We start from the raw sequence: 19068 nt of genomic DNA on the forward strand, positions 1-19068 counted from the left end.
AAAATGAAAATAAATAAGGAAACAGAAGCTTTAAATGACACAATAGACCACATAGATTTAATTGATATTTATAGGACATTCCATTCAAAAACAGCAGATTACACTTTCTTCTTAAGTGCACATGGAACATTCTCCAGGATAGATCACATCTTGGGTCACAAATCAAGCCTCAGTAAATTTAAGAAAATTGAAATCATATCAAGCATCTTTTCTGACCACAACACTATGAGATTAGAAATTAATTACAGGGGGAAAATGTTAAAAACACAAACACATGGAGGCTAAACATTATGTTACTAAATAACCAAGAGATCACTGAAGAAATCAAAGAGGAAATCAAAAAATACCTAGAGACAAACGACAATGAAAGCACGACGATCCAAAACCTACGGGGTGCAGCAAAAGCAGTTTTAAAAGGGAAGTTTATAGCTGTACAAGCCTACCTCAAGAAACAAGAAAAATCTCAAATAAACAATCTAACCTTACACCTAAAGGAACTAGAGAAAGAAGAACAAACAAAACCCAAAGTTAGCAGAAGGAACGAAATCATAAAGATCAGAGCAGAAATAAATGAAATAGAAACAAAGAAAACAATAGCAAAGATCAATAAAACTAAAAGCTGGTTCTTTGAGAAGATAAACAAAATTGATAAACCATTAGCCAGACTCATCAAGAAAAAGAGGGGGAGGACTCAAATCAAAAAAATTAGAAATGAAAAAGGAGAAGTTACAACAGACACCACAGAAATGCAAAGCATCCTAAGAGACTACTACAAGCAACTCTATGCCGATAAAATTGACAACCTGGAAGAAATGGACAAATTCTTAGAAAGGATTACCTTCCAAGACTGAACCAGGAAGAAACAGAAAATATGAACAGAGCAATCACAAGTAATGAAATTGAAACTGTGATTAAAAATCTTCCAACAAGCAAAAGTCCAGGACCAGATGGCTTCACAGGTGAATACTATCAAACATTTAGAGAAGAGCTAACACCCGTCCTTCTCAAACTCTTCCAAAAAATTACAGAGGAAGGAACACTCCCAAACTCATTCTATGAGGCCACCATCACCCTGATACTAAAACCAGACAAAGATACTACAAAAAAAGAAAATTACAGACCAATATCACTGATGAATATAGATGCAAAAATCCTCAACAAAATACTAGCAAACAGAATCCAACAACATATTAAAAGGATCATACACCATGATCAAGTGGGATTTATCCCAGGGATGCAAGGATTCTTCAATATATGCAAATCAATCAATGTGATACACCATATTAACAAATTGAAGAATAAAAACCATATGATCATCTCAATAGATGCAGAAAAACTTTTGACAAAATTCAACACCCATTCATGATAAAAACTCTCCAGAAAGTGGGCATAGAGGGAACCTACCTCAACATAATAAAGGCCATATATGACAAACCCACAGCAATCATCATTCTCAATGGTGAAAAACTGAAAGCATTTCCTCTAAGATCAGGAACGAGACAAGGATGTCCACTCTCACCACTATTATTCAACATAGTTTTGGAAGTCCTAGCCACGGCAATCAGAGAAGAAAAAGAAATAAAAGGAATACAAATTGGAAAAGAAGAAGTAAAACTGTCACTGTTTTCAGATGACATGATACTATACATAGAGAATCCTAAAAGTGCCACCAGAAAACTACTAGAGCTAATCAATGAATTTGGTAAAGTTGCAGGATACAAAATTAATGCACAGAAATCTCTTGCAGTCCTATACACTAATGATGAAAAATCTGAAAGAGAAATTATGGAAACACTCCCATTTACCATTGCAACAAAAAGAATAAAATACCTAGGAATAAACCTACCTAGGGAGACAAAAGACCTGCATGCAGAAAACTATAAGACACTGATGAAAGATATTAAAGATGATACCAACAGATGGAGAGATATACCATGTTCTTGGATTGGAAGAATCAATATTGTGAAAATGATTATACTACCCAAAGCAATATACAGATTCAATGCAATCCCTATCAAATTACCACTGGCATTTTTTACAGAACTAGAACAATTCATCTTAAAATTTGTATGGAGACACAAAAGACCCCGAATAGCCAAAGCAGTCTTGAGGGAAAAAAATGGAGCTGGAGGAATCAGACTCCCTGATTTCAGACTATACTACAAAGCTACAGTAATCAAGACAATATGGTACTGGCACAAAAACAGAAACATAGATCAATGGAACAAGATAGAAAGCCCAGAGATAAACCCACGCACCTATGGTCAACTAACGTATGACAAAGGAGTCAAAGATATACAATGGAGAAAAGACAGTCTTTTCAATAAGTGGTGCTGGGGAAACTGGACAGCTACATGTCAAATAATGAAATTAGAACACTCCCTAACACCATACACAAAAATAAACTCAAAATGGATTTGAGACCTAAATGTAAGACCAGACACTATAAAACTCTTAGAGGAAAACATAGGAAGAACACTCTTTGACATAAATCACAGCAAGATCTTTTTTGATCTACCTCCTAGAGTAATGGAAATAAAAACAAAAATAAACAAATGGGACCTAAGGAAACTTAAAGGCTTTTGCACAGCAAAGGAAACCATAAACAAGACGAAAAGACAACCGTCAGAATGGGAGAAAATATTTGCAAACGAATCAACGGACAAGGGATTAATCTCCAAAATATATAAACAGCTCATGCAGCTCAACATTAAAAAAACAAACAACCCAATCCAAAAATGGGCAGAAGACCTAAATAGACATTTCTCCAAAGAACACATACAGATGGCCAAGAAGCATATGAAAAGCTGCTCAACATCACTAATTATTAGAGAAATGCAAATCAAAACTACAATGAGGTATCGCCTCACACCAGTTAGAACTGGCATCATCAGAAAATCTACAAACAACAAATGCTGAAGAGGGTGTGGAGAAAAGGGAACCCTCTTGCACTGTTGGTGGGAATGTAAATTGATACAGCCACTATGGAGAACAGTATGGAGGTTCCTTAAAAAACTAAAAATAGAATCACCATATGATCCAGCAATCCCACTACTGGGCATATACCCAGAGAAAACCATAATTCAAAAAGACACATGCACCCCAATGTTCATTGCAGCACTATTTACAACAGCCAGGTCATGGAAGCAACATAAATGCCCATCGACAGATGAATGGATAAAGAAGAGGTGGTACATGTATACAATGGAATATTACTCAGCCATAAAAAGGAACGAAATTGGGTCATTTGTTGAGACGTGGATGGATCTAGAGACTGTCATACAGGGTGAAGTAAGTGAGATAGAGAAAAACAAATATCGTATATTAACACATGTGTGTGGAACCTAGAAAAATGGTACAGATGAACCTGTTTGCAGGGCAGAAGTTGAGACACAGATGTAGAGAACAAACGTATGGGCACCAAGGGGGGGAAAGCCGCGGGGGGGTGGGGATGGTGGCGTGATGAATTGGGCGATTGGGATTGACATGTATACACTGAAGTGTATAAAACTGATGACTAATAAGAACCTACTGTATAAAAAAGTAAATTAAAAAAATACAATGACATTGTATTCTATGTATCATTATGCAGCTAGCGTTTCCATTCAACATTGCATTCTTAAGCTCTGATACGAACAACTTTGGTTCCTTCACTTGAAGTGCTGTAAAACATTCCACTGGAAGAACATGCCACCTGGTAGGGATTTGCTCCCTTTTGGCAAACACTCAGGGTGTTTCCCATTTTTCACTATTACAAACAGCACTGCGATGGACATCCTGGTCACCATTCCTAGTGCACCTACGTGCATGTCTAGGGCTCACCCATGTGCCATGGGTGGGCCACCGGCAGTGGAGATTCTGGTCCCCGAAGCCCAGGGCCTGGGTGCCTCCTCCCTTTACCTAGAGAACTCATAAATATTATCACTTTCTCTATAAGCACTGGAGAAAGTGAAAGAAGTGCCATAATCGCACATTTTTAACTTTACTGCGTCTTTTTCTTTTTTAATCAAGAATTTACTTCCTTCATAACTTTACTGCTTCTCTTTCCTTGTGTGTGTGTCTGTCTGTCTGTCTGTCTGGTGGGAGGCAGAGAATGCCCTCGGATGAGGTTTCTGTGGCCCTTGTCCCTGTTTGTTCTCATAATGCTTTGTCCTTACCCTTTTCCTTTGCATCCTGGGAATGCCTCTCCATCTGGTCCTTTGTACCTCTCATTTGATTTTTGCACTTTCAGGTCTACTATTTATTGTAACCAATGCAAATTGTAACTCAGCTCCTGTATTTTTTGTTTACCATTGTCTCCTCCCATGAATTGCCCTCATTTAATAGAAGATGTATTCTCTTGTACCTTTTATAGAGCCTAAAGTACAAATATTCTAACTTTGCTGGTAAAATCTATTGCTGAGGAAGGTTATACTCTGAGTCACATATTCATTTGACATATTTATTGAGCATCTGCATGTGTCTTGTGAGGTGCTAGAGCGACAGTGATTATAAGATACAGCCCCTGCCCTCTCGTCCTCCTTTCGCCTTGGCTGCATCTTTTTTCATAGGTCCATTTTCTTTTCCTGGTGACTCTTCCTCTAATGAAGAGTTCTTTCTATGGGCCTTTGTTGGATGCATGGATTGTCCCAGCTCCCACTTAGGGCCCCCAGACCCAGAAGGAATCTTCCTCACAGATCTAAGGTGGAAGATGTTGGGCTATGTGGTACCCAGCCAAGCCCTAGCCAATATTCTCCACGTGCTGGTTGCCCTTCTGGGTGTGAGACCCTGTTCTAGTTCTCCAGGCAACGTGGCGCAGGAGGCTTCGGGTAGCTCTTCGCAAGCGAGTCAGTTTCTGAGACCCATCTTTGCTGCCAGCAGGGTCCAAATGATTCTAAAGGGGCCTCCACTGCCAGAGGCTCTCGAGCATCACCTTGGAGGGAGGACAGCAAAGGCTAGTCATAAAAACCCCATCCGGGCCCTCACTAATGGCGTCTTAGCCTGGGTCCTTGCTACAAGCTGCTACAAGAGCTGCCTCAAGTACAGGCTTAGTTTCTTTTTTTTTTTTTTTTTTTTTTTTGCGGTACGCGGGCCTCTCACTGTTGTGGCCTCTCCCGTTGCGGAGCACAGGCTCTGGACGCGCAGGCTCAGCGGCCATGGCTCACGGGCCCAGCCGCTCCGCGGCATGTGGGATCTTCCTGGACCAGGGCACGAACCCGTGTCCCCTGCATCGGCAGGCGGACTCCCAACCACTGCGCCACCAGGGAAGCCCGAGGCTTAGTTTCTTAAGTTGATGCAGACATTTTTCTATTTGCAGCGATTTCACTGGGGTTTTCACTGGATACTGGAAGGAGGAGGGGCAGCCATGGCATGTTCACTTTGGCAGATGGAGGAAAGGAGCAGGGAGAAGGAGGGGGTGGTACAGCCACGACAGGGCAACAGGTGGCATTGCATGGCCATCCCCTGAGCCACCACACCTGGAAACCCTTAGATGCTCCTCTGGAGAGGAGGCGAGAGAGGCCCGCTGGGGGACAAAGACTTGACCAGGCTGACAGCCTGCAGAGCAGGGCAACACGCCAAGCCGGGCCCTCTGGGGTTCACATGTGGGTTACAAGGGGCCCACTGAGTCCCGGAGCCCCGCCCAGCGCAGGGGCCCCGTGCTCCGGGCCACTTCCGTTCCCTCCGCCGGCGCCTGCTCACTGAGCACCCACCACGCTCCACCACCAGCGCTGAGTGCCGGGGAGACAGCAGTGCACGGAGCAGGCAAAACCCCGCCTGTCAGTGGCTCAGTGGGCGAGACGGATAACGGCAAAACAAATCAGGAAAATATTATAGATAATACGTGCGGTGGCCGCTATGTTACGATGGTTGCTCGTCCACACGGCCTGCTCAGGCCTGCTCAGGGCCGGGGCAAGGGCTTGGGGCAGGACTGGCTGTGGAGCCCTCACAGAGCAACAAGTGGACCTGCATGGCTTCCTGTCAGCCCACGGCGACCCGCCGGGCAGAGGTGCTCATCCTCCTTCCAGAGCCAGAAGCTGCCCTCCAGGGCCCAGCTGCCCCACTGCTCCGCCACCCTTCCAGCCTCATTCGAGGCCCCTCTGCGGCTGCCCGAAGGCCGAGGCCTCCCTCTGGTGGTCGCACGATGCGGGGGGCTGAGGCTGTGCCGGCTGAGCAGGGTAGCGGGCTTTCACCCCGGGCTCCTGCTTGAGGCGGGCGAGGAGGCGGCACTGGACCAACAGGTGATCCCGACAGGATGTGGGCAGAGCGCTTCAAATCCTGGTTCTTCCCTCTATTCCACGAACCGACCTAAGCCCCAGTTTCCTCACCCGCAAAACGGGAGTAAAGCACCTGCCTCACTGCTGTGACGACGAACGAGGATGAAGACTAGAATGTGCTAAGCATGGTGTACCTCCGCCCTCCACACACACGCACACCACACAGCCACCTAGGGACAGTCAATAATAGTAACCTACTGTTAGTATCCAGCCTCCGTTTCCCAGTTAACGATCACTTATTGAGTGCCTACTATATGCAGATACCTATAGTATTTTAACCTCACCTTCTGGCCCGCTCCTTGGGGTACGGTCTGAAGGGGACACTCCGGCGGCAGCCACAGCGCCAGCCCGGGCTCTGGTCGGGGTGGGGCGGGGGTGAGGGGTGGAGTTTGCGTTCTAGGCGCCAAGCCGCGGGCCGGCAGTGCCACCTAGTGGCAATATGCAGCCATGCCAGAAGACGTGCTTTTTGCCTTCCTGGGCTCTCAGGATTGCAAATCAGGCTCCCTCCAAGGGCTCAGACTGTGGGAAGCCAGCGCCAGGAACCAGCAGCCCCATATTACTGTGCACGTCCCAGGCCCCAGGCGGATGGTAGGCAGGGCAGGGGCTTGGAAGGAACCAGGTTCTGGGGTTGCTGGTGGAGCCACTTGGTATACAATTTACTAGTCTGGCCTCAGTTTTCTCCACTGCAAAATAGGTAATCATAAAAATAAGTCTTTCCACACACAGAATTGAAGTGAAACTCAAAGGAGATGGGGAAAGGGAATGTGGAAGAGTTGAGAGCTGGATCTTTGTCATGAGATGATAGGTAGAACCGTGCGAGCTAAGAATGAACTGGGTAAGCCCTGCTGACAGGAGCAAGGGTCACGGATGAGGCCAGAATGGTAGGTAGACCTCCAACGCCAGGCTAGCACGTGGGGGAGCAAGGGCCTTGGAGTCAGACATGTTCTCAAATCCTGGCAGTACCACTTACTAGATGGGGGACCCTAGGCACGTTCCTCAACCCTTCTGATCCCAGTTCCCTTTTCTATAACATGGTTATTATGGACCATCATTATAGGTAAAAACAGATGAGCATGGAGCTGGTGCACAACAAGCATGAAAAAGGGGGGCAGCTGTTACCTGACTGATTCTGTGGGACAGTGGAGAGAGGTCACCCAAAGAAGGGGTCATCTTCTCAAAGACGGGTGGGGGAGGGATAAATTAGGAGGTTAGGATTAACATACACACACTACTATATATAAAATAGATAACCAACAAGGAGCTACTGTACTGCACAGGAAACTCTACCCAGTATTTTGTAATAACTTATAAGGGAAAAGAATATATTTATATTATATTACCAATATATTATCAGTTATAGATACGTAACTGTTCTGTATACCTGGAACACAACATTGTAAATCAACTATACTTTAATAAATAAATATAGATATATAGATATATATACACACACATAGAAAAAAAAGGAAATGCAAAGTAAGACCACAACGATTTATCACCACACACCCATTAGAATGACCAAAATTTAAGAGACTGGCCATACCAAATACTGGCAAGGATGTAGAGGAAGAGGGACTCTACACTACTGGTCAGGATATAAAATCATGCAACCACTTTGGAAAATACTTTGGCAGTTTCTTATAACATAAACCTAAACATACACTTACCATATGATCCAGCTATTCCACTCCTAGATATTTATCCAAGGGAAATGAAAGTATATATCTGTACAAAGACAGGTACACGGATGGTCATAGCAACTTTATTTGTATTAAAAACAACCAAAAAACCTGGAAACAACACAAATGTCCATCACTAGGTGAACAGATAAACTATGGCAAAGCCATACAAAGGAATACTACTCAGCAATACAAAGGAATGGACTACTGATCTGTGCTAGGAAATGAATGAAACTCAAAATAATTACGTTAAGCAAAAAACGGCAGACAAAAAGAAGAGTCCATGCTGTATGAATCCACTTATATAAAATTTTGGAAAATATAGAGACAGAAAGCAGATCCATGGTCACCTGGAGATGGGTTAGCGGGTGGTGAGAAGGGCTATAAAGAAGGAATCCCCAAGGGGCAAGAGGAAATTTCTTTAGTATGGTGGGGTTGTTCATTATCTCTATCATGATGATGGTTTGACTAGTGATATATTTGCCACGTTAAATATGTGTGGTTTATTTTAGGTTGCCTATACCGCAATATACTGTTAAAACAAAGTTTGGAGAGTACTATTTGGAATTTTTATACTAACCCAGTCTTCCTTAATGCATTTTATTATTTTGTTTTTCTTATAAATATATGAGAACCAAAAAAGTCCAAAATTGAAGCCTACAAATCTCCCCCAGCTTCACAAATACTGTGGGCTGCACTGATATCATCATTTTCTGTGTGTGCCACGGTGAGGGAAAATGACTCACTCTGAGGGTCATTCTTCCATCCTTGTGTGACAAGGGGTCAGGATGATGTAACTGCTTTTGAAGCACAAAGGGTGCAAAGCAGGGGCATCCCAACCACAGGACTGAGAAAGTCCTCTCCATGGGTTCCGTTTGTTTTCTGGAGAGGTGAGTGGCTGAGGTTTGGAAAAAAAAAAAAAAAAGAAGAGCTAAGTGTCCACGGCACTCAGCCTCCTGTGGGCACCAACCTGTGATCCCTGGTGCACAGAAGCAGCAGTGGGAGGTAGAGGGGTGTTGATGAGTGGTGGTGAGAAGAGGGAGGACAAGGGGACCAGAGGTTTCCAGGTTCCAGGGTAATGTGACTTTGGATAAGCAGACTCAGTGCAGTCCCAACCCCTTCGGTGCCTCTGCCATCTTGCTATCCCAAAGGCAGCTGCCACACCCTCTGAGCACAGAGAGAATCCTCAGTGAACAGCCAGAGCCAGAGTGCCACGAGGCCACCAGCCAGACACAGAGTTTGACCTGGCCTTGAATGCACTGGTCAAAATGGGGACCAGGCAGAGGCTCCAGCAGCGGCTGCAATGGCCACCCCATGGGGACAGCTACAGTAACAGCCATCCCAGGTTTTGCACGCTTTGTACCATGTGTCCATACGAGGCAACAGAATCAGTAGAGCAGAGGGGCTGCGTGCCAGGGAGATTCTACCCAGGTTCACATCATGGCTTTGACTTACCAGCCGTGTGCTTTGGGCAAGTTATTAAACCACAATATGCCTCAGTTTCTCCATCAATAAAATGGAGATAACAGAATTTACCACATACAGTTGTAAGGATTAAAGGAGTTAATATCTATGTTTAAACAAGTTCCTGAGACCGAGTGTGCTCACTGATGTGCTTGCTATTGTTGCATTATTCTATCCTTTAAAAAAAAAAAATCCCTCTTCTGCCCTTTTCTACACATCAGACAATGCAGGCTTGTACATATGGCCAACCAAGCATCCTACCTCTTGTGGGTGTGATGGGCAGTTCCTTTAACACTCTTAAATTGAATTCTTCAGGTTTGGGGCTCATGCTGTTTATTTCTATTGCCCTGGCCACTAAGAACCTCACAGCAAATCTAGAACTCAAGTCTTGGGGCAGGAAGGCTTGGGTGGACTGATCCACACAGGTCCTGCCGTCTCCAGCAGGGGGCGACCAGCACCATCCTTTGCTAGGCAGTGAGGACTGTCCAGTCCCACCCCAGGCCCTGGAACCATGGGCTGTTTACAGTCCGAGAGTCACTCCAGTTCTATAGCCCAAAGGTCGAGGGTGGATCTGTGGGCACTGCTCCTTCCCGGACCCCTGACTTTCCTAGTTCCCATCTGCCCCACTTCCCGGAAGAGAAGACTCATGCCACTGTGGCTTGGCCTCAGTTTCCCAGTCTGTAAAATAGGTTGTCATCTCTGCCTCTTTCCCTGAGGTTTCCCGCAAGTGAATTCCTGGCAGGAAGGATGGGCACAGGAGGCTCCAGGCCCAGTCCACAAACCAAAGGATGAGAGAGGCCATTCCAAGCTGGGAACAGGCAGCCTCGGTTGATCCTCCTGGGCCTCAGTGTCCCAAACTGTCCCAAATCTTGGTCTCAGGGTGGCTCCCCTTCAATCTTTGCACCAACAAGGGGTTTCCAAGCCCAACTTGAGGTCTTCCTCACTCTCGACCCAAACAGCACAAACAAAAAAACAGAAAAAAAAAATCATGTCTTTATTGTCTGATTAATAAACTGGCTTGGAGGGGGGAGAGGAATGGGGGGAACAGCTAGCTTTGATTAGTCGGAAACTCCTGTTAACTGTGTACAAAATGAATGTTATAAAAATCAGGTACAAAACAGGGTCAACAAAGCAGCAGCCCTGGGGAGGTCTCAAGGTACCCGGGAGGCTGAGAAACGGACCCAGCGTGGCCTCAGGGTGAGGCCGAAGGACGGGGGCCCGGGGTCTGCACCCCACCCCTCTGCTCCCTCCCCTCAGGGCACACATGCTCTCCTCCCTCCCCAATTACAAATCACTACAAAACTGCCCTCAAAGGGACACAAACACCAAGGCCAAGGCACTACCAGAAATGAAATGGGTCCAGAGCCCAGCGCCAAGCTCCCCCTTCCCCAGCAGCCGGAGCCTGGAGGAGGGGTGCCCTGTTCCCCATGCCCAGCAGGGTGGGCACGCACAGAATTCCGCAGCTGGGGAGGGGCTCCGCCCCCCAGACAGGCGGTGGCCCGGGAGCCCTGAGCAAACACAGCCGGGGCTTTGGTCAGTGCCGAATGTGGAGGGAGGGGCCACAGTCCTATCTGGCCCCCACGACGTGGCCTGCGCAGAGCTGTCCTGTCACGGTCCTTCTGGAGCTGCCGCCCCAGGCCACGGCCCTAAATGGGGTAGCACATGCAGCACCCCGTGCCGGCTGCCTCCACGCTGGGTTTGGTGCCGGGTCCCAGGAGCCCATCGGTGACAGAGTGCTCCGTGATGATGTCCTCCACTCGGGTGATGTACAGGAATGTCAGCAGGACCCCCAGGAACTGAGGAGAAGAGGCAGGGCGGGTGAGAGCCTGCTGGCCACCTGGGTGGCCCTCTCCGGCAGTCCCTAGCCCCCACTACCTCAATGGCCCCAGCCCGGGCCCTCCTCTGCGCCTGCCAGGAAATCCCAGAGACCCTCCATTCTGCGATTCCTATTCCCCCCCAGCTATGTCGCTCACTTTCTAGGCCATTCACCCCCTCCTTCCAGCCCTCCGGCCCTCCCAGGGTGAGCCCAGGTGGCTGGTCCAAGAGCCCTCTTCACCCCAGCCCTTTGTGCCTACTCTGCACTCTGTAATCACCAAGCCACACATCACCTGAAGCCACAGCCTGCCCACACCATCCCCACCTCTAGCCCCCCTCCCTGGTGGCGGGGGACCAGCACACCTGGGGGAGCAGGATGCCTAGCAGGAGACCCGCCATGATGGTGTAGTTGTCCATGAACCAGATGAGCACGGCGTTGGTGCAGCCCCGCACGTAGATGACATGCTGTACGCTGAGGCGCTGCCGGGGAGGAGCCTGGCTGAGCACTCGCCTGGGAGCCCTGGTCCCAACTCTGCCACGCACCCCAGGTCCAGGCGAGTCCCTCAGCCTCTCTGGGCCTCAGTTTCTCGTATACAGTGTGATGAGAAGGTGGCTCTAGATCACTGGGTCTCAGCAGGCGGTACCGTTCCCTAGAGAGCACTGCGGACATTGTGGTGGCACTTCTGGTTATCACTGTGATTGGGGTTGGGGGCTGAGGGACTGTAGAGCTCAGGGCAATCCCACTCCATGGACAACTTCCCAGACTACCTGCCTCTTAGATGTCCCCTGGGCATCTGGATGGGTGAAAACCCATCCATAATTATCTGAGCCCAAAGCCTAACTCCAGGGACATAAAAACCAAAAGTGTTTTCTGCATGTTTTTACAATGCACTGAATTCTGTAGAAAGAATATTAGATAAAGTAAGGAATAATTATACTTTATTTTGTTTGCAACTTTATGAAGAATTGTTCACCATTTTGAAAAACCATGTCAATGGCAAAAATATGCCCATGGTAATGCAAGTTGTCCACACAACACCCCACCCAAGTATCAGAAGCCCCTGGCAGTGTAAACACCCAACGACTTCGCTTTTTCTGTCTAGTGCCTGAGCATGTACATGTTGAAATATGGTATATGGTTGTAAATTGTTTTATCTTATTTCTCCTTTTATCTCAAATCATTACGTTACTTGTTTTGGAATTACGTGTGTAGGTAGGTTATATTATCTGTGAATTTCACTTTGGAATAATAAATAGGGCATTACCAAGTGTTAAGTATAAAAACTGGCCATTGGGTTTGATGGTTGGAGAACCACTGCTGGTCTGTGGCTCTGCATGTTAAATGTGTGTCAGAATCACCTGCTGACGCCACCCCAAGAATGCCCGTTTCTAAGAAGTTCCCGGGTCGGGGGGGTGGGGGGAAGGCCCTGCTGTTGCTGCTGGTCTGGGGACCTCACTTTGAGAACCACTGCTCAGAGGCATCTCAAGTCGTCACTGTTTTTAGCTCCCTTCTCAGCACCACCCCAGCTTGTCTCCAAGTCCAGGAGAAATGCCCAGGAAGCTGAGCCAGGAGGCACCTTCCAGAGGCTCTCTTCCCCAAGGGACTCCTGGGTCCCAGGCTGAGGAAGCCAGTGTGCGTCGTCTGCAAATGGGCAGCTCCAAGGGCAGAGGAAGGCTGGTGCTGAGCGCAGCCGGGCACAGGGACATGCTGGGGGCACTGGCAAGGGCACGGTGGCCTCGGTGGCCTCACACATTAGGTGCTTGGCACACCCTGGCAGCCAGCCTTTCCCAGCCTGGGGGGATTCTTGGCTCCCCGAGTGCTCCTGTTCTGGGTAGGGCAGAAAACCTGGGCAGTCCCTGGCTCCTTTTCACAGCCAGGAATGTTGGGAAATCTCAGGAGCCAGGAGCCTCACCCCCGGTCGCCCCTCTGATCACCCTGGAGATGGGACAGGAAGGGCAACCTTTCTGGAGGAAAGAGATTTCAAAGACGTTACCTCCTTGTCAATAGTTCTGTAGCCACACATGGTGTTGACAACTTCTGTCTGAAACAGAAATGTGTATTAGCTAACACTTACATAGTGTTTACTGTAGAAGACATTTATTCCCCCTGTCCCCCATTTTATAGTGCACAGAGAGTTGCACTGTCCAGTATGGATGGAGCTGAGATTCCCACCCCGGCAGCCTGGCTCAAGTCTGCATCTTAACCTCCCGCCTCCAAGAAATGCACAGGAAGGACAGGTGGGAAGGCCAGTTCCGTGGTGCTTCAGTGGGAGGCCCACTGCTCCATCCGCGGCAGCCCAGGAACCCAGAGGAAAGGACACTGCCCCAGACTCCCCCACTGCAGCTTCTCCAGAGCCCAAGCTTTGCTGATATGGTTATGCGTTGTCTGAGGTCAGGTCTGGGCCGCTCCCACTACGCTGGCTCTTATGAAAGAAAATCCCAGACCACAGCCAGGACCCTGGCCAGCTGGGGTTTACCTGAGGGCAAAGCCAGGCCTCTGACCACACTTCCCTGCTCCTGCAGACAGCCACCCACCAGTGGAAGGGCCGCCCAACCTCCTTCCTGGGAAGAGAGCTGCTCTCAGGAACTCCCAGCGGCTGACTAATCTAGGCACAGGGGAAGCTGTGGTCGGCCCTAGACCCATCAAATCTCTTCCCAGCAGACCTATATCACAGGACTGGCAGGGGCACTTCCCATCACTGCCTGAGCCCTTGTGTAGTTTCCTCTATTTTCTAGAAGGTGAGAGAAAGCTCGATGTCCCGGTCCCATCCCTTCACATCTAAGTGAAAGCTGCTGTGGGACCAGGATGCCACAGGTTCCAGCAGTAATGCAGGACAGCAGAGTGGCCAGTGTGGTCTCTGGCATCACGTCACCTGGTCCAGGTCCTGCTCTGCCACTTAGGAGCTCTGTGACCAACCTTAGGTGGGCTGCTGAGGGACTGGCACATGCAGGTACTCAGTAAGGATTTGTGAATGAATGAATGAATAGCTTCCCTGGTCTCTTCCCTAAAGCAATGGTGATCTAAGAATGTACCCCACGGGGCTGTTTTGAATATAAAGTGAGATATACACATAAAGGGCTTATCCCAGGGCTGGGCACATGGCAGGACACAGACACGCTGGCTGGAGTGACTTTGGACACGATCCCAGCCCCTGGAAGACAAGGAGGGCTGTCTACTCTCTTTCCAAAAGAGTGGGTTGAACCTCAGGCGTCATCTAGATCAGTCTAAATGTCAGGGCCTGATGTGTGGGCAAAATAACCTCTCTCAGTCTAGACTGTCCCCCAGGAGCCCTCAGACCCCAAAACACCGAGCATCCACTTCATGTCAGTCAGCATTTGTGGCCCCCCAGGCCAAGAACATGACCCCCAGGGAGAAGGTCAGGCCTGGGGAGCAAGTGCACGAGGGCATGATGGGAACAGGTGCTTCCTACCTCATTTGTTCATTCATTCAGTCATTACTGAACAAATACTGAGCACTCATTATGTACCATTCTCTGTTCTAGGCGTTGGGAATACAGAAGAACAAAAAATGGTCCTTGCCTTCATGGACCTTTTATTCTAGGGAGGGAGATAGACAATGAACATAATAAATAAGTAAACTATATGGTATGTAAGAAGGTGACAAGAATAAACTTACTCTTCACTGTGCTTCCAGCCCTGGAGGTAGAACCACAGCTCCTGCCCCTCAGGGAACAGACATGCAGCAGCAGAGGCCTCCCTAACCCTAGAGCCCAGAACTCTTCTCTAGGCCCCAGGGTGACTCACCTAGATATCTATGCAAACATTAATTCTGGGTGGTTTTTTAATGAGATTAACATTTTTTGTTTTTGTTTTAATTAATTAATTTATTTATTTTTGCCTGCGTTGGGTATTCGGTGCTGCACGCAGGCTTTCTCTAGTTGCGGTGAGCGGGGGCTACTCTTCGTTGCAGTGCGCGGGCTTCTCATTGAGGTGGCTTCTCTTGTTGTGGAGCACGGGCTCTAGGCGCTTGGGCTCCAGTAGTAGTTGTGGCTCATGGGCTCTAGAGCGCAGGCTCAGCAGTTGTGGCGCACAGGTTTAGTTGCTCTGCGGCATGTGGGATCTTCGCAGACCAGGGCTCGAACCTGTGTCCCCTGCACTGGCAGGCGGATTCTTAACCACTGCGCCACCAGGGAAGCCCCCAATGAGATTAACATTTAAATCAGTAGCCTGAGTAAAGCAGATTGCCCTCCCTAACGTGGGTGGGCCTCATCCAATCAGTCGATGGCCTGAATAGGACAAAAGGGCTGCCCTTCCCCCAAGTACAGGAGAATTCTTCCTGCCTGACTTCAAACCTGAACTGAAACACTGGGTCTTCCTGGGCCTTGAGCCTGGCAGCCTTAAAACAGGAACTACATCATCAGCTCTCCTGGTTCTCAGGCCTATGGACTCAGATTGGCTCTCCTGGGGCTCTCGCTTGCTGACTCTCCCTGCAGATCTTGGGATTTGCCTGCCTCCATAATTCTGTGAGCCAGTTTCCTATAATAAATCTCTTTACACACACACACACATCCTATTGGTTCTGTTTCTCTGCTGAACAAGCCCGCAAGTCCCTTCCAGGTGGGACACTCCTCATGTAATGCCTGGTGCATGTGGAGGGTATGAAGACCTGTTCCCCTTGCCCCAATATGGGACAACTCTGAAGGATCATCCCAGGACATTCCCGGAGAGGCAGCTGAGGCCCCCACTGAGCCTGCATCATTGCTCAACCTCTCCCTCTGCCCAGCCCAGTTTCTGTCACCTCCCTTACAGGTGTCAATCTTGAGCACACCTCCGACTAAGCCTCCTGCTCACTAACCAGCATGTCAGAGCCCACTTCCTGGACAGCCTTAGCTGTGACACCTGGACCACCGCACTAGCCCCTAACCAGACTCCCCACATCACCTCTGTTCCCACAGCAGACAGGGTGGTCCTGGTAAAGCCTAAGTAAGACCTGCTACTCAGCTACTAAAGCCCTGTCACTTGACTGCTTGTCACTCAAGAGAACCTAAGTCCTAACCATGGCCATCAGGGCACCCATGACCTCCCTGACTTTGTCTGCCACTCTCCTCCCCCACACTCACTCTGCTCCAGCCACACTGGTCTCTGCACTGTTACTCAAAGTCTCCAGGGCAACTCCCACCTCAGGGTCTTTGCACTTGCTCTTCTCTCTGCCAGGAATTCCCATCCCCAGATACACATGGCTCGCTCCCTCACTTCCTTCAGGGTTTTACTGAGAACCTACCTTCTCAGTAACTAAAATTGCAATCCTCCATGCCCCTGCTTTATTTTTCTCCTTAGCATTTATCATCTTCTAGCATACTATCTCTTTTACTTATTTATTTTTCTTGTCAGTTTTACCCACTAGAAAGAATGTCAGCTCCATGCAGGCAAAAGTTCTCTGTGTGTCTTCTGTATCCTCAGAGTGTAGAACCACATCTGGCAGGTCCTCAATAAATACTTGTTGAATGAATGAATGAATACAAGTTGGGCTTCCACATCTCAACCTGGACCTTCAGGTGCCACTGCCTTGGGTGATGAAGTTCAGGGTCACCCCCCGTAGGCCTCCCTAAAAAACCCGGGCTCTTCCCTAGCACTGCCCTTGCACAGAAAGCTACCCTAAAATGGCAGCTACAATTTCCAAATAAACCTCCCCTCCTGGCCCAGCCTTTTTAGGGCTAATGCACTTGGCACTGGCTCCCTGACTCACTGGGTGAGGCCCCCACCCCTACCAGCAGCTGCTTGGTTTACAGAATCCGGAAGTGGGCACAGAATGGTGGAGCATCAGAAGAGAAATTTTCCATGACTCTTCAGGGTGTGAGTAATTGCAAAGCTCTCCGCCTCATTCCAACCCAGAAACCATGCAGTTTTTGGACACATTAGTCAAACACAGGATTGACCAAGCCTCTCATTTAGTAGCAGTGACAGCACAGGGCAGCCTCCCAAGTGGCCAAGGAGGCAACAGAGCTGAGAGGATCCCACTGGGGAGAGGCGGAGGCTGACGGTTACATCACCAGACCCCTTCCAAATGCCCTGTTGCTGATGGTCACCAGGACGTCAAGCCCAAAGGCCACCAGCAATGCCCAAAGTTCAGGCCCTGCTCTGGTCCTCTGGCTACAGCCGTCAAGCCGGCCACCCTGCTAAGCCCCCCAGCCTGGACCCTCTCCTACTCCTCGCCTGGCTTGCACAGGAGTCCAGGGTGCAGCTCTGACGATGGCTGCCTGACTTTCATCCCAGCCCCATCAACCTTGGGCAAAGCACCTAATCTTTTGGTTCCTCAGTTTTCTCATCTGTACAGTGGGTGAAATAACGGCACCTACCTCACAGGGTTGTTGAAAAGACTAAATGAGTTAATACAACTAAAGAACCTAGAAAAGGCCAGCACATGGTAAGTGCTCAGTAGATGTTAACGACCGCTACTAATAAGACAAGACTTCCCCGCCCCCCTCCCAGATTCACCCCCTTTAGTAGCCCTTGAGGCTCAGGAAGCCTCAACAATGACCACCACCTCCTGCCTGCCGCAACCCAACCATCCCCACCACCCGTCCCGAAACGTGAGAGAAGCGTTTGACCAGCCGGGAAGCCCCAGGAGCAGTGGGTACCGTGTTTCTGAAGCAGCAGGTGTAGGGCACCCCGCAGGCCAGGGGTCCGGGGGCACTGCAGTCGTGGTACTGGTTTTTGCTCCAATCTCGGTAGTCTTCTCCGCCACAGCACTTAAACTGAGGGAGGAAGCAAGCGGGGAAAAGAGCTGCCATCACCGCCGGGGCCCCGGGCAGACGGCAGGGAAGGGCCCTGCCGGGGGATGGACGATGTGATTTATGATGGGGGTCACCCTGGTAGGGGGAGCTACAGGGAGCAAACAAGGCATCCGTTGTGGGGTCAGAGCTCGCCAAAAGCGGCATGGCTGCCCAATAGGTAGTGAGCGCCCCGTCACTGGAGAGGCATGCAAGGCAAGGCTGGGGAGCCTTTTGGTGGGATAGCGGGGTGGTGACTAAACACTGGAGGGAACATCCTTCCTTGACAACCGGACTCCATCCTCACATCCCCAGGGCAGGCGCTCAACCCAAGGAGCTGGCCGTTAAGGTCCCGGAGACTAGGATTCTAGGGAAGCCCCACAACCCAGGGGTCCCTGGACCACACTGACCTTCTCCTCACATGCCCCAGCTCTTCCTGTCCTGCCCTTAGCAAAGGGGCACACACCTCACACCCTGGCCTGGGCTCAGGACTGAAGCGATGGCACAGCTGGCATCATTTTCCCCTTAGCTTAGCCCCTCCCTGCATCTCCCCCTGTACAGATGCCAATGCCTGGGGGAAGCAGTTACTCCACTGAGATGCTGGTGTGTGCCGGGCATTGTTCTGTGTGCCAGAGAGACAAGGGGGAGCAAAAGCACCGCAGCCCTGCCCATATGGGACACATCTGCAGAGGGAGACAGAGAGGAATCACCGTCATGAAAAGGGCAGTGAGGTAGTGCTGGGTACCAGGGATACGGCAAACAGGGGAAGGAGCGGGGAGGTCGGGAAAGGCCTGAGGAGATGTCATTTAATCTGAAATAGGAACAACAAGAAAAAGCCAGTCAAGACATGCAAAGACCCCATGCAGAGACGAGGCAGTTATATGTCAGCAGCAGGTGTGTCTGGAGCAGAGCCAGCAAGAATGGAGGCCATGAGGCCAGACCGTGAAAGCCTTGTCAGCCAGAACAAGCAGGGAGCTGGGATGGTATTCTGAGTGACGGAAAGTCATTGCAGGGTTTAACCAGGGGAGTGATACGGTCCAAGGTCTTAGTAAAAACACAAAGCAGATACCCTTTCAGAGTCCCCATAGAGCCTTTTTGGTGATCAGTTTGAGGGATCTGGAAGTG

At 49.2% G+C, this 19068-nt stretch overlaps 1 protein-coding gene across 1 annotated transcript in view; it reads right to left on the reverse strand.

Moving 5' to 3' along the window:
• Positions 1 to 10368: 10368 nt before the first annotated feature.
• Positions 10369 to 19068, reverse strand: part of TSPAN15 (tetraspanin 15) — a 49993-nt gene continuing 41293 nt past the window's right edge. Inside the window, exons 5-8 of the mRNA XM_081250689.1 lie at positions 17812 to 17928; positions 13207 to 13254; positions 11576 to 11692; positions 10369 to 11193 (exon numbers count right to left, since the gene is read on the reverse strand). Coding sequence (XP_081106815.1) covers positions 11044 to 11193; positions 11576 to 11692; positions 13207 to 13254; positions 17812 to 17928 — 432 coding nt within the window. The 3' untranslated portion in view covers positions 10369 to 11043. The remainder of the gene's footprint in view (positions 11194 to 11575; positions 11693 to 13206; positions 13255 to 17811; positions 17929 to 19068) is intronic.

Source organism: Mesoplodon bidens (assembly GCF_964165515.1).
Source record: "Mesoplodon bidens genome assembly, chromosome: 1".
Lineage (NCBI taxonomy): Eukaryota > Metazoa > Chordata > Mammalia > Artiodactyla > Ziphiidae > Mesoplodon > Mesoplodon bidens.